Source organism: Orbicella faveolata, unplaced genomic scaffold (genome assembly GCF_042242905.1).
Source record: "Orbicella faveolata isolate gen_17 unplaced genomic scaffold, um_ofav_v1 contig_46, whole genome shotgun sequence".
NCBI classification, from domain to species: domain Eukaryota; kingdom Metazoa; phylum Cnidaria; class Anthozoa; order Scleractinia; family Merulinidae; genus Orbicella; species Orbicella faveolata.
Window position 1 is genome coordinate 13,735,577 of NW_028301576.1, and position 17,807 is coordinate 13,753,383.

Consider the following 17,807-nt stretch of genomic DNA (forward strand, 5'->3'; position numbering starts at 1 on the left):
AATAAACATCGATTTTACAAACGCGCGCCCCTCCACTTCAATGCCCCCCTCCTGATTGAACCTCGTCCTCCTTTTTTTCTTTTTATAATACTAAACTTTATTTACACTTTTACAACACTAAACTTACTTACATCCCTAGCATTAATTACGAATTACAATGGCAAGCAACAATGCTTACAATACTAACAATAAAAACAAACATTTTTTAACAAGAATTTACTCTAGTTAACAACGACGGATATGACTAATAAGGACAAACTAAAAATTATACAACTAACAGATGCAATACTATCACTACCTCTACTATATTACTCTAACAAACAAGAGTAAATACAACAACAACAAAAAGAGAAATATATAGAGCCATGAAATACTGGTTTGAAGCTGTTTCGTTTGCAAAGGAGAACCTAAATGTCATTCAAGTAAACTTGCCTGTTTAAACAGTAGTTCAAAGGAGAGATCAACGAGTTATAAAGACTTGAGTATTTTGTGCCTCTTCTGTCGGAATGCGTTTTGCATGTGCTTTTCTATTTTTAAATTGCATCTAACCTGATTGACGTATTCTATGGAGGATGGTCGAACATTTTGTACTTACAGGAGTAAATGTAATATCTACCAAGAAGTTAACAATGATTGAGTAAAAAGGCGCTTTTCTCTCCTTTGAGACCTAAACATTGACATGAAGTTAAAACTTGTGAGGCTGGTATTAAATTGCCCGAAGCGAAAAATAGATGAAACCTATTCCAAAAGGCTTCTGTGATCGAGCATTCCCAGAAAAGATGAAGAAACGATTCTTGTGCTGTTTGAGAACAGCAGCAGAGATTTGACTCCGTGGTGATGTCAATTCAAAAAAAATCTCATAGCACTCCTGACAGCTGAAATTACTCCACAAAAGTTCGTAGAACGAAACTGGAGAGCAAAACTTACATTTGAAACAACTGTAAGTTTTAAATCTTGAATCACTTGTCATCAGATCGTTAATTTTCATCACCACTGCATCAGCCCAGTGATTATAAAATATAGTCTTGCCATTTAGATTTATAGTCCTTTGAAATATATTTAAGTACCCATGAAATTTTCAGGCCTTAATTAAATTCTATTCTAATGTCTAGCTAGAATCTTTTGGCCTGCGTCTTGGTAATTTGCTATTATTATTACTTTGTCGGGCATTGCGGCGCATTTTCCGGGCTAAAATGGAGAATTTGGCGGGCTAAAATGTATTTTAGCCCGCTGAAATAAACCTCACACTTGCTCTTACAAATAAGCTTTATCAAACTTCCCTTTAATGTCGTCTACAATTTTTGAAAACTCAAATGGCAAGATTTTGTAATTTTTAGCCATCTTCCCATGATGTATTGTGTATTTTCATTGAGGGAAAATAAATGCTATTCAACTTGTAAACGCTCGCGTGATTGTTCAGATTGTTTTGTTGTCATTTTTTTCAGTTGATATTTTCCCAATGCCCTCCAAAAGTGATAATAATAGTAATAGAGATTATGTTCTTGGACATAAATACGTTTTGGGCCCTTCTCAGAGCTCATTAATTTTTAATATTAATCCTCACCTAGCGGCTCGAGCTAAAATGAGTCTGAGTCGGGCCCAAAACATATTTATGCCCGCGAATATAAACTCTATAGTTTTGTTATTTTAGTCCACTTCATTTTGTCGCCCCTGTTATTCCAAAGGAATTTAAAAAGAATATCAAGATGATTCGGTTTTATCAACTGGGTTGATAATGTAAATTGGCTACCGTAATCGAATCTCTTTACGTTGAGCAATTAACAGTATCAACCCAGTTGATAAAACCAAATTATCTTGCTATACTTCCCACCGACGCAGCACCACATTTTCTTTAGAAACTTAACCCCTCTAAAAAGAATATCATTTGTTTCTTCAGCTATTTGGAGCACGACGTTGTTGACAAAAGAACGAAAACAAGTTGTGCCTCAATAACTGCAATTTTACCAATTGAGGTTAATCTCTTGTTTCTCCAGTTATTTAAGATATCCTCTACCTTATGAACAACCTTTCCTTCGTAATTCTTCTTCTTACTTTCTTCTTTCGTGTCTAAAGCTGGTGATTGTATAACTAGAAGAAAATCACTGATTTGGGAAAATCTGAGTAGTCTCTAATCTATTAAGTTAGTAGAATTCTACTAGTATACTAATGCAAATGCTGTAATCTGATTGGCTGAGCCATTGCACACTATCGGCCATTAGTGTGCAGTGGCTTGGTGTGCTCGACAAAATTGCAACGTTTTCTCGTTTCTGCGAAGTTTTGAAAAAACATTTAGAAATAAATGGATAATCAAATTCCCGAGAAGACGAAAAGGAAGGAGTTAACAGTTTCTTGAATTAAAAAAGCTCAAAATTTTTGAAAGAAACTGATAAGAGCGCGTACACGTACACAATGCCAAATTGACAACTCATTGAGTCCGCGCGAATTCTCTAAAGTGTGAATACTAAGACAAGCGTGAATACTAAGACAAGAAATAATTGGAATCGCTATTTGAAGGAAATTTCAGCTAAAATTCTACTAAAACAATTAGATTATTCGCTCTCGTTTTCTATGAAGCGATAGTTGAATCGGCCTTCGGCCTCATCAACTATCACCTCATAGAAATCTCGAGCTCATAATCTAATTATTAATTATTATCTCTTGTTAGACTGATATCGAAATCATGATTACGTGTTATTTAATCTTCAGGCACTCGTGCTCCCCGGGTTTATCTATTTTGTAAGAAAACTCTGGTAGACTTGCAAAACACATCTCTTCCAAACGCTTGTTCATTTACTTGACATACAGCATCCCATCACTGTTACGATATATTCCACGACTATCTTTGGGATCCCCGGGACAAGGATAACCATACAGGGCTCGTATTGAACCTGGTTGAAATAAAGTTCAAGACAGTGAGTCAATGTACAATGCAGTGAGTTAATAAATGACTGAAGAATTGCGACGATGATATTCATGAGAATTTCCCAACTCAATTTTAACCAGCGGGCGTACAAAGGGCCTGATAAATGGCACCACCCCCTTCTTCTCACCTTTCCCAGAGGTTTCTTTTTCAGAATTCTTTTAAAAAAGAGAATTGATTTACTCTATGATGCTGGAAGTTACAGTGGCTGTTGCTTTATCCCTTGCCAAAAATTCATAACGTCAGCATTTTCTTTGCGCTGAGCCAAATTTACAGGTCAAAATTTACAGCAAAATACTCAAGTTACATTAAAGTAAATGACGCGATCATGATACCTTGCTTGATTTACAAATTAAGAATCTGTTGGACGTTGTCTGTAGTGCGGAAAGTAGCCAGAGAGCGTTTCTTAAAAGGGATGAGATCTATAGAGCATTTTTGTTTTAATGGCGCCGATGATTGCACATCCCGTTTAACCGGCATCACACGCGTAAATATCAGAATCTCTCTATAGTAAATAGGTATCTTGGAGTCAGTTTTTCGTGTTTTAAATCGAAGTTATGTCTGTAGTGTTGGCACTAAAACATGTTCTTTTCAATACATGTTATGAGTCATTGTCATTTCGCTAATCCAGGTAGGTAAGTTATTTACTTACTGTGGTCAGATGAATGCCACCTAAAGCCACACTCCCCATCATCATGTCCATCAAAAACTGAAATCAGAAGTTAATTAAGTCACAAGGATGCTGCGGTAACATAAAAGTTCATTAAATTCCCTTCAGGTTTGTGTTCACACACCTTACTAAAGAAAATCACAATGACAGGGTGTGTTATTGTCAAAGCGCCATGGCTAAAGAATAAAACACGTGTAAAACGACCAGGGCTCTGAAAGAGTCGGCTGCACCTGTATTCATTACAGCCAAACCCCCCGCCAGAGGCGAGGATATTCGAGCCTTAAGGACGTTCGCACTAATTGTTTCTGCGCATCCTTACGGCGCACGCAAATTCACACCTCACGTCATGCATGAGCGCGCGAGCTAAGTAATAAAATGAACAATGATGGGGCAGATGGCCCTTGCTACACCTTTGACAGGATTTAATGATCTTGGACGTTCGGTGACCCCTATTTTTCTTTCCAGAAACAGATTTTATTTACAATTATCTCCATATTGTCCAATAATGAACAAAAAATTAATGTGGGAATTTAAAGAAATTTAAAGATTTCTGTGCACGGGACATCGAATTCTGCAATCTTACGGCTGCAAGGCGCGTGAAACTATGGTCGCTAAATGCGAACTTGCTCTATAAGGAACCTCACCAGTTGACTAAATTCATTTAATAGGTCTACTTAAACAATATTAGGCTGAGAATATTTTACTTCAAAGATCTAATTGCAATATTTTTGGGCTTACAGACACTGTGGCCTTATGCGCTAACGAAGCCCGTTTTTTTTTTTTTTTTTTTTTCCAGATTTAGGGTGTTCTCTCCAAAACGAAGTCGGGTGACCACCCATTTTTTCACATTTCTGACATAGCTAACTCATCATCTTACAGTGGTAAAAGTCTCAGAAAAAAATCAATGTTGGAAAATTTTCGCGCGAACGTCCTTAAGCCTCTGTTAGAGCCGATCAATTTTTTGTCAACTTACAATTACGGAGGCTAAAAAAACCGAAGTCTGGATTTTTCCATAGGTACTGCACAACAGCACTGTCTATATCTTTATTGCTTAACTAATTCCTTTACTTTTTCAGTACTGTTTTTATTTGGCTTGAATTTAGAGAAATTTAAAAGGAGTATACACTGACCATTACATGATAATCCCTGCTTACCTCTATGACATCCGTTGTAAATGCGATATCCCACATCAGTAGTAGTGCAGTTGTTAGTCTCCCACACATACGGATAAGAGTGGGAAATGATGATGCGTGGACAACTGGAATGAATGAGGAAAGTATTTCTCTGTAACAGGGACGCAAATAGAAGCGTTTCTAGATCTGAGCCCTTAGTTAACCTTACAGTAACTTAGCTCCCGCCCAGAGATTTTAGAATTTCCAGAGTGGCGCAGTAAATTACGATATTGAGATCAATATCATCATAGCCTAGTTCATAATGCATCTTCGTCGGGTTATTATTCGTCTCTGTTTACAACTGAAAATATCACCAGCACTTAAACCTTCAAGGCAGTTATTTTATTGCATGTTTGCCACTGAAGTAGACGTTTTTCATATATTCGTCTCCCTTTTAGTACAACTTATGAAAAAGGTTTAAGCACGGCTAGCAATAGCAAAATCGAGAACGATCTACCAGCAGCAATTAATATTAAACCGTACAATATATACTGATACAAAACAAACAAACAAACAAGGCACTTACTTTCGTCCGGCACAAGAAGAGTCGAACTGTTCAGGTCCACTTGGTATCTTAAATTCACAATAAAGAAAGAATCTGTTACATAATCACAGTTTTAATACAGTTCATTTTAATACAAAAAAGCACTTCATTCCATACCTGGTAAAACACAATGACTTGAGTAACCAATACATCCACTCTGAATATTCCTAGAAAATATAAATATTTGAGGTTTACAGTGCATATGAGATGCTAAGTCTAATCTGTCAAAACAGTATTTTAGAGCCCTCCAGAAATTGCTCGTTTAGTGATGTTTGCGAAACAGCTTGAATTCAGTAAAAAGAGGACTTTGGGAATACGAATTTTTATGTTACTCCTTTACCCTTAAAGATGAGGAGCTTTAGTTGTTGGTTACTTTGCTGTTCTAGATATTTTTCAGTCTCTCTCACATGCAGTGTAGCCATGTTTCTCTACCTTCAGTTTGTGCCAGTTTATGTATATCCTCGTCGCTTAGTTTCCGGCCTGTAATGTTATTCTCAGCAAAAGGCACACACAGTATTGAGTTAAGACAGCTGTTGGCATTTCTTTGAAGATGATCGTTATTCTTGGAGCTGATACTCACAGCCAAAGTCCAGCCGCCACCTAGCAATTAAGAAAATCCATTGTTAACTGTTACCTTGCAAATTGGTGTTTAAGAGACCGCTAACAACGTAACCGTATCAGGAGGTCGTGCAGACAAGTAAGCTGTGTTTATGCTTGTCGTCTGTACGCCTACTGGACTTAACATGTTTTCAGAAGTGAGATCTTCCTACTATTAAGTTTATACACAGCTTACACTTTCGACCTGGAATTAATATGATAACATGTACTCACCATAATTCTTCATATCACAATAAACTTGGGCTTCTCTATTTCCAATATTTACCCAGTAATAACCACTTTCGGTCTGAGGAAATTCCTGGTGTATCTCCGCGCAAGACTTGAAACCACCCTTCTGAAGAAAGAAGACCGTATCTTGAGCTCTGATGTGAAGCGTTAACCACATAGGGTGCATAGCGTAACCCTTTATTATTACTATTGTCCCTATTATTATTATAATTAACAATTAGATTATTCACTCTCAATTTCTATGAGGTGATAGTTGATGAGGCCGAAGGCTGAATCAACTATCGCCTCGTAGAAATCGAGAGTAAATAATCTAATTGTTTTAGTAGAATTCTCACTTAAATTAACGGAAATAATGGTTTCCAAGTATTTTTCGACGCATTATTGAACTTTACCCTTTAACAAAATCGCACGTATTGAATTGTCCTTGGTAAATTTGCGGTTGTTTACGCGCGCGCACCAGTTTTTCAATAATTTCAAGTTTTTGAACCCATGAATCCGTTTCATGTCCTTCTTTTAGTCTTCTCAGGTATTTAATTATCCATTTACATCTAAACATTCTTCCAAAACTTCGGAAAAGCGATAAAAACGTCGCATTTCGTAGACTACCGACAGCTGCTGCACTCTAATGGCTGATGGTGTGCGAGTAGCTCAGCCAATCAGATTGCAGCATTTGCATTAGTATACTAGTAGAATTCTACTAATTGATATTATTAATAAACCTATATAGGCTCCGACCTTTTTGTGTTTTACGCTTGTGTCCATATACACGGATCCTTCCTGTGGTCCATAATCCTCTGGGTGAGTATATCTGTCTGCATCATTTAAGTCACATGACTTATCTTTCAAACGGAAATTCAAACTTTTACAGCGGAATTCATTTTCACACATCATGACGCAGTCAGAGAGACTGGAGGAAATTCTTGTTGAATTCACGTGACTGGACAAGCTATGACCATACACTGAGTATGTTGAGTCAGAGCAGTGTTCCAGCGCTTCGTAAAGCTTTGCAGTGTTTAAGATGACGAGGATACTCAAGTAATGCTGCAGCATGTTATCAGACCTAAAATAAACATACGAGTTCAGAAGCATGAATTCAACTGCTACGTTTTTGTAGTGTGTAAAATGTAACGATAAAAGTGTAATATCTTTTTTCCAAATTTTCGTAGCAGTAAGAATGAAATCAAACAATTAAAAAAGACAACACACCGCTCAAATTTGGAAGACATTTTTCGGATACTCTACTTGTTACCTACTTGATATAAAGTCACTCACTTGTAAACACCCTTTAACTGAAGATGGATACTGAGTATCCGAAACATGTCTTACAGATTTTAAAACCGCTGAGCTGGAACGTAAACGAGAATTGTGATGTTGATGTTGCGATCGATCACGGCTGCTAACAATCTAAAAAACAGCAGGAAAAAAGCTACTCTTTAGGTTTTCTTCGTTCTTTGTACTTGGCTAGTCTCACCTCCGGGTATTCATAGTTGTCTCCTTTTACCGCTTGTGCTGCTAACGAAAACAGCGAAAAAGAAAACACTATTCGCGGACAAATCGCGTTTATTCGCGTGGAATTGCGGGCTTTACTGATCAGCGGACCGTCTTCACGTGCACAAGGGGCGATCTTGTAAAGTCGAGATTTTAATTAGCGCTTAAAACGCGCGCTAGAATACCCTATCCACGAAGTTAATATCTCAAAAGAAGATCCGCTGATCCTACTTTTTTAATGCATAAAAATATTCAACAGCAAAAGCGGAAAGCAAGTGCAAAATTGTAAAAAAAAAACAAAACAAAGAAACTGTGGAGTGGAATTTCTCCAACTTGGACATTTCCATTTTTCTTAATTTAAGAAAAATCCACTCCCTATAAATTTTTTATAACTTTACCTGTTTTTTCTTCTATGTGTGTTATAAAAAGATTTTTATAAAAAAAATGTGGGGTCACCGGCTTAGTTTTTAACATAGATGAATTGATGGTAAAAAGTGGGTCAAATTTGTTGATATGCAACAGGACAGTGCAGCCTTAATTTATGACTTAAACATAATGAAAGGCACAGTGGAGAGTTACATTAAAAAAAAAATAGCGCAGCCATTCAAAACAGTACAGTTCTAAGCCTGAAAAATCGCACCGAGTTCTACAAGTCTCAGAAAAAAAAAACCCAGAAAACTGTTTTATTAATAAACAGACGCATGGCAACATGGAATGTATTTGTTTTTCAAAATAAAGAACAAATGAATGTTAATGATTCATTAGCGATCGAGCGCACGCTGCTCTTGATCGAAACTGGAAACTATTCTTTTTCAAAGGCTCAAAAAAAACAAAAAAAAACAAAAAAAAAACTCAAAATTGTAGGTTTTGTGCTTTAAGGACGTTCGCGCTAATTGTTTATGCGCATCTTGCGCACTCAAATTCAAACGTCAGGTCAAGCATTGAGCGCTCGCTAAGTCCTAAAATGAATAATGATAGGGCAGATGGCCATTGCTATAGCTTTGCCTGAATTTAATGATCGTGGACGTTCGGTGACCCCTATTTTTCTTTTGGTAGATCATTTTCTCTACCGATTTTCTACGTTTAGCGAAAAAAATAAAGAAAATCTATCGATTAGAAGTCTGAATTTTTTACAGAATGCACTATCGAATCCCGTTCTTTTTAGCTCTTCGTGTACCCGTGCGACAATTTTAAATGCCTCTTGAAGGGTTAAGTTTTGTGAAAAGGTAACGTTGGCAACATTAGGAACTATTTACGCAACAGACCCACTTCTAGAAAATATGACTAAGATCGTTTGCCTCCGTTGATTCAGCTTCGATAATTTTAATTATAAACCCCTGCAGACCACGCTGAATTACGTGCGCATATTTTTCAAAATCAGGGTAGTTTTCCACACGCTTTATCTCTTAAACGAAGTCGGTGGCGCCCAAGTTTTGCATTTCTGACACAAGTAACTCATAAAAATTTTTTGAAAACTCTGTCGACTGGAAATTTTCGCGCGTACGTCCTCAATCCTTTATGGTGTCTACTAAAACAATTAGACCACTCACCATCGTTTTCTATGAGCGAAAGTCAACTCGGCTACGTCTCGATGACTATGCACTTATTGAAAACTCGGGTTCGTGGTCTAATTGTTAATCAGCGCGCTGTGGCTGGACTTCTTCACATTGTCGTGGCAATGCTTTCTCGTTTCTCCGATGTTTTGAGGATTAAGAAATATCACTGGATAATTCAACCCCCAAAAAGGACATTGATCATCATGCAACTCAGATTAAAAAACCTTAATATTTTAAAAATTAACTGTTAGCGCAGGCAAAACAGCTGCAAGTTTTCCAACAACAAGTCAATCCGCGCGCGATTTTGCTGAGCGTGAAGTTAAATACTACTTAATTTATAGAGAAGCAATTGGAAATCGCTAATTTAAAAGAAATTTATTTAGAATTCTACTGTCACCTCATAGAAATCCCGAGCGTATAATCTAACTGTTAATTAATTGTATGCTCGAAACTCATGCTCTGAACACCGGAATACCGCCAAAAAAAACAAAAAACAAAAAACAAAAAACAAAACAAAAAACAACAAGACAAAACAAAATAGAAAAACAAATCAACGAACACTGCATTACCGCAAGAAAAGTTCACGATATACCGTCACCGCAGCATATATTTTTAGCCCCATGATTTAAACGTTTCCTCTTATAAATATATAATAAATTAAATTAATATTTAAAGAGGAGGCCTCCAATTACCTAGAGACTGTTTTTAGGAGGGTCCTCTAAAAAATAAAAGCCTAAAATATACATTAAATGTTTAAAATACAGAGGTAATAAAAGCTAAAAACTTAAGACTACAATTAAGGTTTAATTAACCTAGAACTAAGATTAAATCCAGTACTACTACTAACTAAAGTCATAGTGCTTTTATATCCCAACAATTTTCCACAAAATAAGCACATGCTAAATTTTGGTCTGAAAAAGGTCAAACAAGAAACCACATCACCGCAGATAATTTCATCTCACCGAACACCGTAGCGTGATAAACACAAACACCGCACACCGAAGGGTTTGAGATCACCGCAACACCGCAAGTTGGGATTTTATTCACCGCCGGCATCATCGCATTACAAAGGATCAACACCGCAAAGACCAATGTCCCTCTCCGTCAGCGAACTTTAAAAATTGCAGTGATTTTGCTCCGATTATTTTTTGACTTTGAAAGTCTGCCTGAGTCAAGAAGTAAAAATGCGAGTGAGTGCCAAGTGACACTGAGATAGCCCAAAGTAAGCGTTGACGTCTAAGCCGGGACAAATACTTAGGGAACATGTTCCGGTCGGAAAAATAACGAGAAATTCGAGGCAAGCCTTGTTAGAGTTATCTGAGATATATGTGAAATAGTCTACTGTACCTTATAATCAATGTCAGAGGGCAAGTTGATACTGAGTTAGTCTTCGTTCGTTCTAGTTTGACTGAAGCTGTCTCACTCGCTAATAAACTAAAGGAAGACTTAATTCACGAATTAGAATACTCAACATCTGCCACAAAGGCACCTGCACGATTTTGAGAGGGTCTGGACTGGGTTAACTGACAAATAACAAATGGCAAAAAATAAACTAAAGAAAGACTTTTAATTAAAATTCACCAATTATTAGAATACTCAACATCTGCCAAAAAGGAACCTGCACGATTTTGAGAGGGCCTGACAACTGGCAAATGGCAAAAAATAACTAACAACCGACAAATACCCGAAAGTTGAACATACAACTGGCATTTGTAGACAGATTAACTAACACCAGACCAAAGGTTTTTGCCCTCGATATTCGTTTGAAATTCATTGAAATACTTTTACTTCAAGTTTCTATTAAGTCTGCTAATATTAATCATTTACAATATGATCCTCCCACTATCTGTTTAATACATGATAATCGACATGCCTGCTGTTATTTTAAATTCCCGGAATTTTCAGTTGAATGGTTCGCTTTTCAAATTTTCGACAATTTCCCAAGAAATTTCCGTACCCTTTGTCACCGTTTCGAAATTTTCGGAATTTTAAGACGAATGGAATTTTAATTCCGTTCGTCTAAAAAAGTGATGCTGGAGAAGTTTTAGGTCTTCAATGAATTATTAACAGCCACTGAACAGCAACTGACAAATGGCCGAAATTTCAACTGACAACCGACAAATAGACAAAATGTTAACTGACAACTGACGTTTGCACTCCCTCCCCCACCAGACTCTCTTTTGACGCTCGAAAGTAACCTGTCTCTACCCAGCTTGTTACGTTTTTTTGTTTTTTGATGAAACTTTGAACATTGTCTTAAAGACGCAATTAAATAATGCCGTAATATTTCGATTTGTTAAAACTCAGGAATGATAAATAATAGGTACAGTCATAGAGAAATGTTGACCAAACCAGCAGTTGTTTTAGTTTCCAGCGTGTAACTGGTAACTCAATTGCACGTTTTGTCCCACCTAAATAAATTATGCAAGAGAAAGGCAACAGGTCTTGATTCTGTGTCAGCCAGACTGCTAAGAGAATGTCCAGATTTATTCTCTTGGTCAGTCGCTCTGATATTCAGTCAATCGATTGACAGTGATATTTTTCCCGACGAATGGAGCAGTGCAAGAATGACGCATTTTTTAAGAAAGTTGGAAGTAGGCCAAGGTTTTCGAGCGGATTATTTATGATCAGTTGTATTATTTCTAAACGACAACGATCTTCTCAGTAGACACCAATCTGGTTTTCGCTCGCTTCATTCTACAGTTACTGTTTTGATTAAAGCGACTGATAACTGGTCTTTAAACAGCGATCGTGGCTTTATTAATACCGTTGTATTTTTTATATCTTAAGAGGGCCTTCGATACTGTGAACCATACTATTCTTCTTTCGAAATTACAAGCTTATGGTATTCAGGATTCCACAAACCAATGGTTGCGCTCTTATTTAAAGAACCGAACCCAAACGTGTTTAGTAAACGGGAATAAATGGTCTAAAATGTTCATTCGCTGTGGTGTTCCACAGGGAACAATTCTTGGGCCCCTTCTGTTTCTGTTATATATAAATGATCTGCCTAATTGTCTCCGGCATTCCCAACCAAGGATGTACGCCGATGATACTAGTATTACTTTTGCTGGTAGTGATGTTGATGAAATGAATAATTATATTAATCTTGATTTAGAGAGAGCTCGTGTGTGGCTTGCAGCCAACAAACTAACTTTAAATATGACAAAGACAGAATTCCTACTGATTGGTTCTAGGCAAAGGTTATTAAATTCTACAGCGAATCCCACTGCCACAATTAACCAGTTTCAGGAGCCATAATGGGGGACGGAGACCGTAAGCGTGCGCCATTTCTAGTATTGGGGTTGTCCCCATGATATGGGACAATAATTCTATTTTTAGAACAAATTGCGCCATCGCCTGCGCTACACGCGCGTACATGTTGCGAGGATTTCTGCGGATGTCGCGCCGGGGAAATGGCGTCCAAAATTCCCGAAATTTTTCATGTTTTTGGCTCACAGCTCAACGCGTGTACGCCTGTTGGAATTTTGCTTAATTAAGTATTTTCGTCGTAAGCTGCTACAGTTTGAGTGAAGTAAGACAGCGTCGAATTTAGGTATGTTCCGCTTTAAACTTTATATATATCGCTGACCAAGTTGTGTTCCGACGGATGCTTCTTTAACATGAGCTGTACATTACTTCACTTTACATTTCACATATGTTGGAGATTAACAGCTTTTCCATTACACAGCAAAAAACTAGCTCGATATATTTAGATATCGCAGAGCTTCAGGACTACATAGTTTCCTAGCTCCTCTTACCACACGCTTGCGGGGAATTTGCCAGGCTATCGCTACCGAAAAGTAAAACAAAATAATCATGCTAGTTTGAGTTTCGCCTGAATTGTAAGCAACGCTTGATGTTTCATCAAGGCCCAATAACTTTACGTCCGTAGATACTGCTCAGTTTTATTCGTGTAAAAATCCAGTAAATTCTCTGTTGTCGATGAATGAGAGCGTCCGCCGATGCGTGTTTTGTACAGTCAGTAAACATGACAAATTGTACTTCCGCCGCACTTTCGTGTGAAAGCGTACATCGAACTCAAACAATAACCCTACAGTTTTTAAATATGTTTAAGACTGATAAATGTTTGAGAACATGTTAAATGCTAAGCGGAAAATATGTGAATAAAGCAGAAATAATCAGCAAAGTTACGATGACGCTTTCTTTAATCAACGTCGAATAACGATTTCGATTTTGTTGATCGAGTTATCAAAACTCCTTGTCTATTTTCATTTTCGCAGTGTAAAACTTCACCATGCTTATGTTGAAGAAACACACATGATGTTAGTAGCCTCTTTTGCGTTCGTGAAATTTGTTGCAGCATCTCAGCACAAAAGATAACGAAAGGAATCTTTGTCAAGATTTGTTGACAATTGAAAACACCGACTCGGACTTAAAAGTGGACGAGCTGCACTATGCAAATTAGGTAATTGTACGCGTCACACTTTCCTTTCAAAAACTTTTGCAAGCTCAACAAACAAGCAGAAACAATAAGAAACCGTCAAAACAGGTTTTGGTTATGATTAACCATTGTCTGAGAAACTCACAAATTAATTCGATACCAGAGCAGAGAGTTTTCTTGCTATATTCTTAAGTCAGAACAAACGCAAAAAGCTTACAACTAGCGCGAGCAGATCTTACTATTCATTCCCACCGCGAGATTGAAGTCTTTTTTCGACCCTGAAAAACCCACCTTTTCCATTAGCTCAGAGCATAAAACTACATATAAGCGCCCTGGTTCGTATTCCCTGCCTTATTCCCTGCCATCGCTGTGAAAAATACGCAAGATAATCTCGCAAGGTCTCTCAGCCCTCACCATTTGATCACGCAACGTGACAACATCCACGCGAGAGCCCCCGACATGTGCGTGGATCCGAGCGGATATATGACGTCAGGATGGCGCAATTTGTTCTAAAAATAAAAAAATTGTCCCATATTATAGGTGCGCGCGGATCCCAAGACTTACGGTCTCCGTCCCCGATTATGGCTCCTGCCAGTTTCCGATAAAGCAAGTCTCGACTGTAAAATCCTTAGATGCACACATTGATGAAAATCTTATTTGGGAGTGTCATATCAACGAGCTTTCTAAAAAGATTGCTTCTGGTATTAGGGCCATTGAACGTATTAGGTATTCGGTCCCATATAAGACTCTACTTTCCATCTACAATTCATTAGTCCAACCTCATCTCAATTACTGCAGCTCGGTGTAGGGATCCTGTTCGAAGAGTCTTTCTCAAAAGTTACAAAAATCATAAAATCGTGCAGCACGTGTCATAACTTTTTGAAATTACGATCGTAGTACTGATGAATTGTTGCGAATGGTAAACTGGGTTAAACTGGACCGTCAACGCCTTATTGATAAATCAATAATGATGTATAAGATTGTAAATAATATGGTTCCGGACTATCTTAATACGCACTTTGTCTTCGTTCCGATACCTTAACCTATAACTTAAGAGATTGTGACTGTTCGCCTGCCATTCCACAGCCCCGCACTAATTATTGTAATAGAAGTCTGTCCTACAGCGGAGCTGTATTGTGGAATAATTTACCCCTGGATATTCGTCAGTCACCGTCTCTTGATCAATTTAAATCTAAGTTGAAGAATTATGATTTTGATGGTCGTCTTATATAAGTTTTATTTTGCTTTCATACACGGCCTCCCAGGCAGGTTTTTTATCATTTCTCTTATCGTAGTTATTAGTGATTTATTAGTTAGGTAGTTAGACTAATTTAATTCAATATTGATGAGTCCTGAAGGAAATACAGTGTCTAAATAAAGATTTTACCTTTACCTTACCTTTACCTTAAGCAATAGAGGACCGTTTCCTTGTTTACACATTCTCCTCTGAACACGAGGGGGTGGGGGCTTAGGGTTGGAATAATGTAGAGCCGAGGAAAACCGAGAGGCATAACTGTCTCGAATTCTCCCAACTCCGCGAGTGTTTAGATGGGGCTATGTAAGCACGGAAAAAGTCCTCTGTTGCCTTTTTTTTTTCTCGTTTAATTATTTATAATGTTTAAACGAGAATGCATTTTCCCCAAAGTATATACCTCTAGAAACAGATGACATGAGAAAGATAGAACATACGAAGTTGCTGCTTAATATCTTTTTAGTGTAAGTTTGAATTTAGATAGCAGCAGACATGTAAAGATTTTAAGGAAAACGACCACTTTTTTAAGTTTAAAAGACATGTTTCGACAGAACTTCTGTCATCTTCAGTTGAATGAATGATTACAAAGCAAGTTGAATAATAAGTAGGCAGAAATGCTAATTAAGACAAATAGTAACAACAGAACGTGAAAAGGTGTAAATTAAAAGGATAATTTACATCGTTACATCACTGGGACCCATAGCAATCATTGTCCCCGGGGCTACCCCCTTACCACCTCGCCCACCTTTTACTTTAAGCTGCCGTACATATGCCATTTTTCTGTCATCACTCAGAAGAAGATTCGACACTTAATCAAGCGCTATTGTAATGATTTAGACATCAAATTAGTTTTTTCTTCCTTTAAGATAGGTAACCTTTTTGGTGTGAAAGGCCCTATCCCCGGCGGGCTTCGTTCACGTGTGGTTTATAAGTTTACATGTGCGGGCTGTAATGCCTGTTATGTCGGCGAAACCTCCCGACATTTTTCCATACGCGTACGTGAGCACTTAGCCGTTGATAGGGCCTCTCACATCTTCAAACATCTTCAGAATTCTGAACGTTGTCGCTCATTGTGTTCAATAGACTGCTTTCATATTTTAGATCACGCCACTACCAGCTTTCAACTCAAGATAAAGGAGGCTATCCATATTCAAAAAGAACTACCTTGCCTCAATCAGCAATTACACCATGTAAATCTAAAATTATCCTTTTAATTTACACCTTTTCACGTTCTGTTGTTACTATTTGTCTTAATTAGCATTTCTGCCTACTTATTATTCAACTTGCTTTGTAATCATTCATTCAACTGAAGATGACAGAAGTTCTGTCGAAACATGTCTTTTAAACTTAAAAAAGTGGTCGTTTTCCTTAAAAAGTTTGAATTTCCATTCACTATAGATTACTTTTGTCGAAGTGTCTTCAGAAAAAATGGTCACCAGACCTAGATCGGCAAATAAGATATACAATAGCACGATTAACTTAGGAAACTTATGCAAATACTTTGAAATCACGAAAAGAATTTCCTTTTCCATCTGAAAATAGTGTTCAAAACGTTGACAACGTTTTTCTTGGTGCAATTAAATGCTAACCGTATTTCTGTTTAAGTAGACCGTTATGTCAACTGACTACCTCTCAAATATTCCGTGTTTGTACTCTTGTCAAATTAAATCATTTGAAAACAAATTTATACTGAGTTTGAAACTAAAACGCCGTAGCGCGAAAGGACCGGACGTTATAAGCTTTTCAGCTGTACTTTAATTAGATGCGAGCCAATTAATCGCACAAACACCCCGAAAGAAAAATAAGAAGGGAGCCGTAACACAGGCTTAAAAAAACTGAGACACCCGCTTTATCGATTTTTACTTTTTGACATAGCGAAGGAAGTAAAACCCTAATTTCCAAGACCTACGATAGTAAAACGGTTGATTACTACAATTTATACCAGGGATCTAAAGTCGCCTTAAGTCGCCTTAAGTCACCTAAAGTCGCCTTAAGTCGCCTTTAAAGGTCGCCTTAACTTACCTAAAGTCGCCTTAAGTCGCCTAAAATCGCCTTAAGTCGTCTTAAGTCGCCTAAAATCGCCTCACATCGCCTAAAGTCGCAATGTTTTTCTGCCAATTTTGCTTAAGTCGCCTAAAGTCGCCTTAAATCGCCCAAAGTCGCCTAAAGTTACGGCGACTTTAAGTCCCAGAGTAGGCCCTATACCATCGTTTAATCCCAATATTTGACTAACCTTGGCTGATCTAGAAGATGTCTTTTGTCGACGAAGCGTGTAGCAGCAGCTAGGTGTATGTTTACGTCAAGCTTTACAGTTTTTGTTAGCATAAATGCGGATAAACCAGCTGAAAACATCTGATAAAAATGGAAAGGGGATTTTCATATTCATTAATTATCCATGCAGCTCTTACCCAACCAGTGCATCTTATTCTGGTCAGGTGGATGGGTTTAGAAACCCAATGAAAAACGAGTTGAAAACCACGGCCGTGTTTGAAATAATTTCAAACACGGATGTAAATTTTCTTAATCTGCATATTGATAAAGCAAGAAAAACACATAACGATATACAACTTTATTTAATCACACATTTTACAAAAAAAAAAAACTTTAATCCTAAATTATTTACTGCTGACGTTAAATATAACGGTACCGTTATCAAACTCCCCAAAAACGGAAAGGGCCATTCTTTTTCTAAATTTAAATTCTCGCTCAATGGTGGTGACCTCGTCTTTTGGTTCGCTTTCAACCTTGCTGTACACTTCCGACCTAAAATGGCACTAAGGTTAGAAATTCCCAGTTCTAATTGACACTTCCTATTTACGCAAAACGTTATACGTGCCTGGCTAGTATTTCGAAATTAGGCGAGATCACTCATCAACAGTACAAAAGTCGAAATATTCCTTATGCTTTAGGTTCTTGAGGTACATGGACATCCCTTACAAAGTCCTTTTTTCAAA

The 17,807-nt window shown here is 37.5% G+C and overlaps 1 protein-coding gene across 2 annotated transcripts; it reads right to left on the reverse strand.

Annotated features, from left to right (window-relative positions):
* Nucleotides 1-71: 71 nt before the first annotated feature.
* On the reverse strand, nucleotides 72-17,449 carry LOC149098508 (uncharacterized). 2 transcript variants are annotated; one of them, XM_089277598.1, is made up of 9 exons: nucleotides 17,087-17,449; nucleotides 6,888-7,212; nucleotides 6,138-6,258; nucleotides 5,739-5,906; nucleotides 5,424-5,473; nucleotides 5,289-5,335; nucleotides 4,745-4,848; nucleotides 3,573-3,629; nucleotides 72-2,888 (listed from the first exon to the last, which is right to left on the reverse strand). In XM_089277598.1, exons 1-9 carry the CDS (start codon nucleotides 17,203-17,205, stop codon nucleotides 2,791-2,793), a joined length of 1,089 nt encoding a protein of 362 aa, XP_089133724.1. In that variant the 5' UTR covers nucleotides 17,206-17,449; the 3' UTR covers nucleotides 72-2,790. The 2 variants fall into 2 exon arrangements, with proteins under 2 accessions (XP_089133724.1, XP_089133725.1); XM_089277599.1 differs by lacking the exon at nucleotides 17,087-17,449 and adding an exon at nucleotides 10,544-10,699.
* Nucleotides 17,450-17,807: the final 358 nt, after the last annotated feature.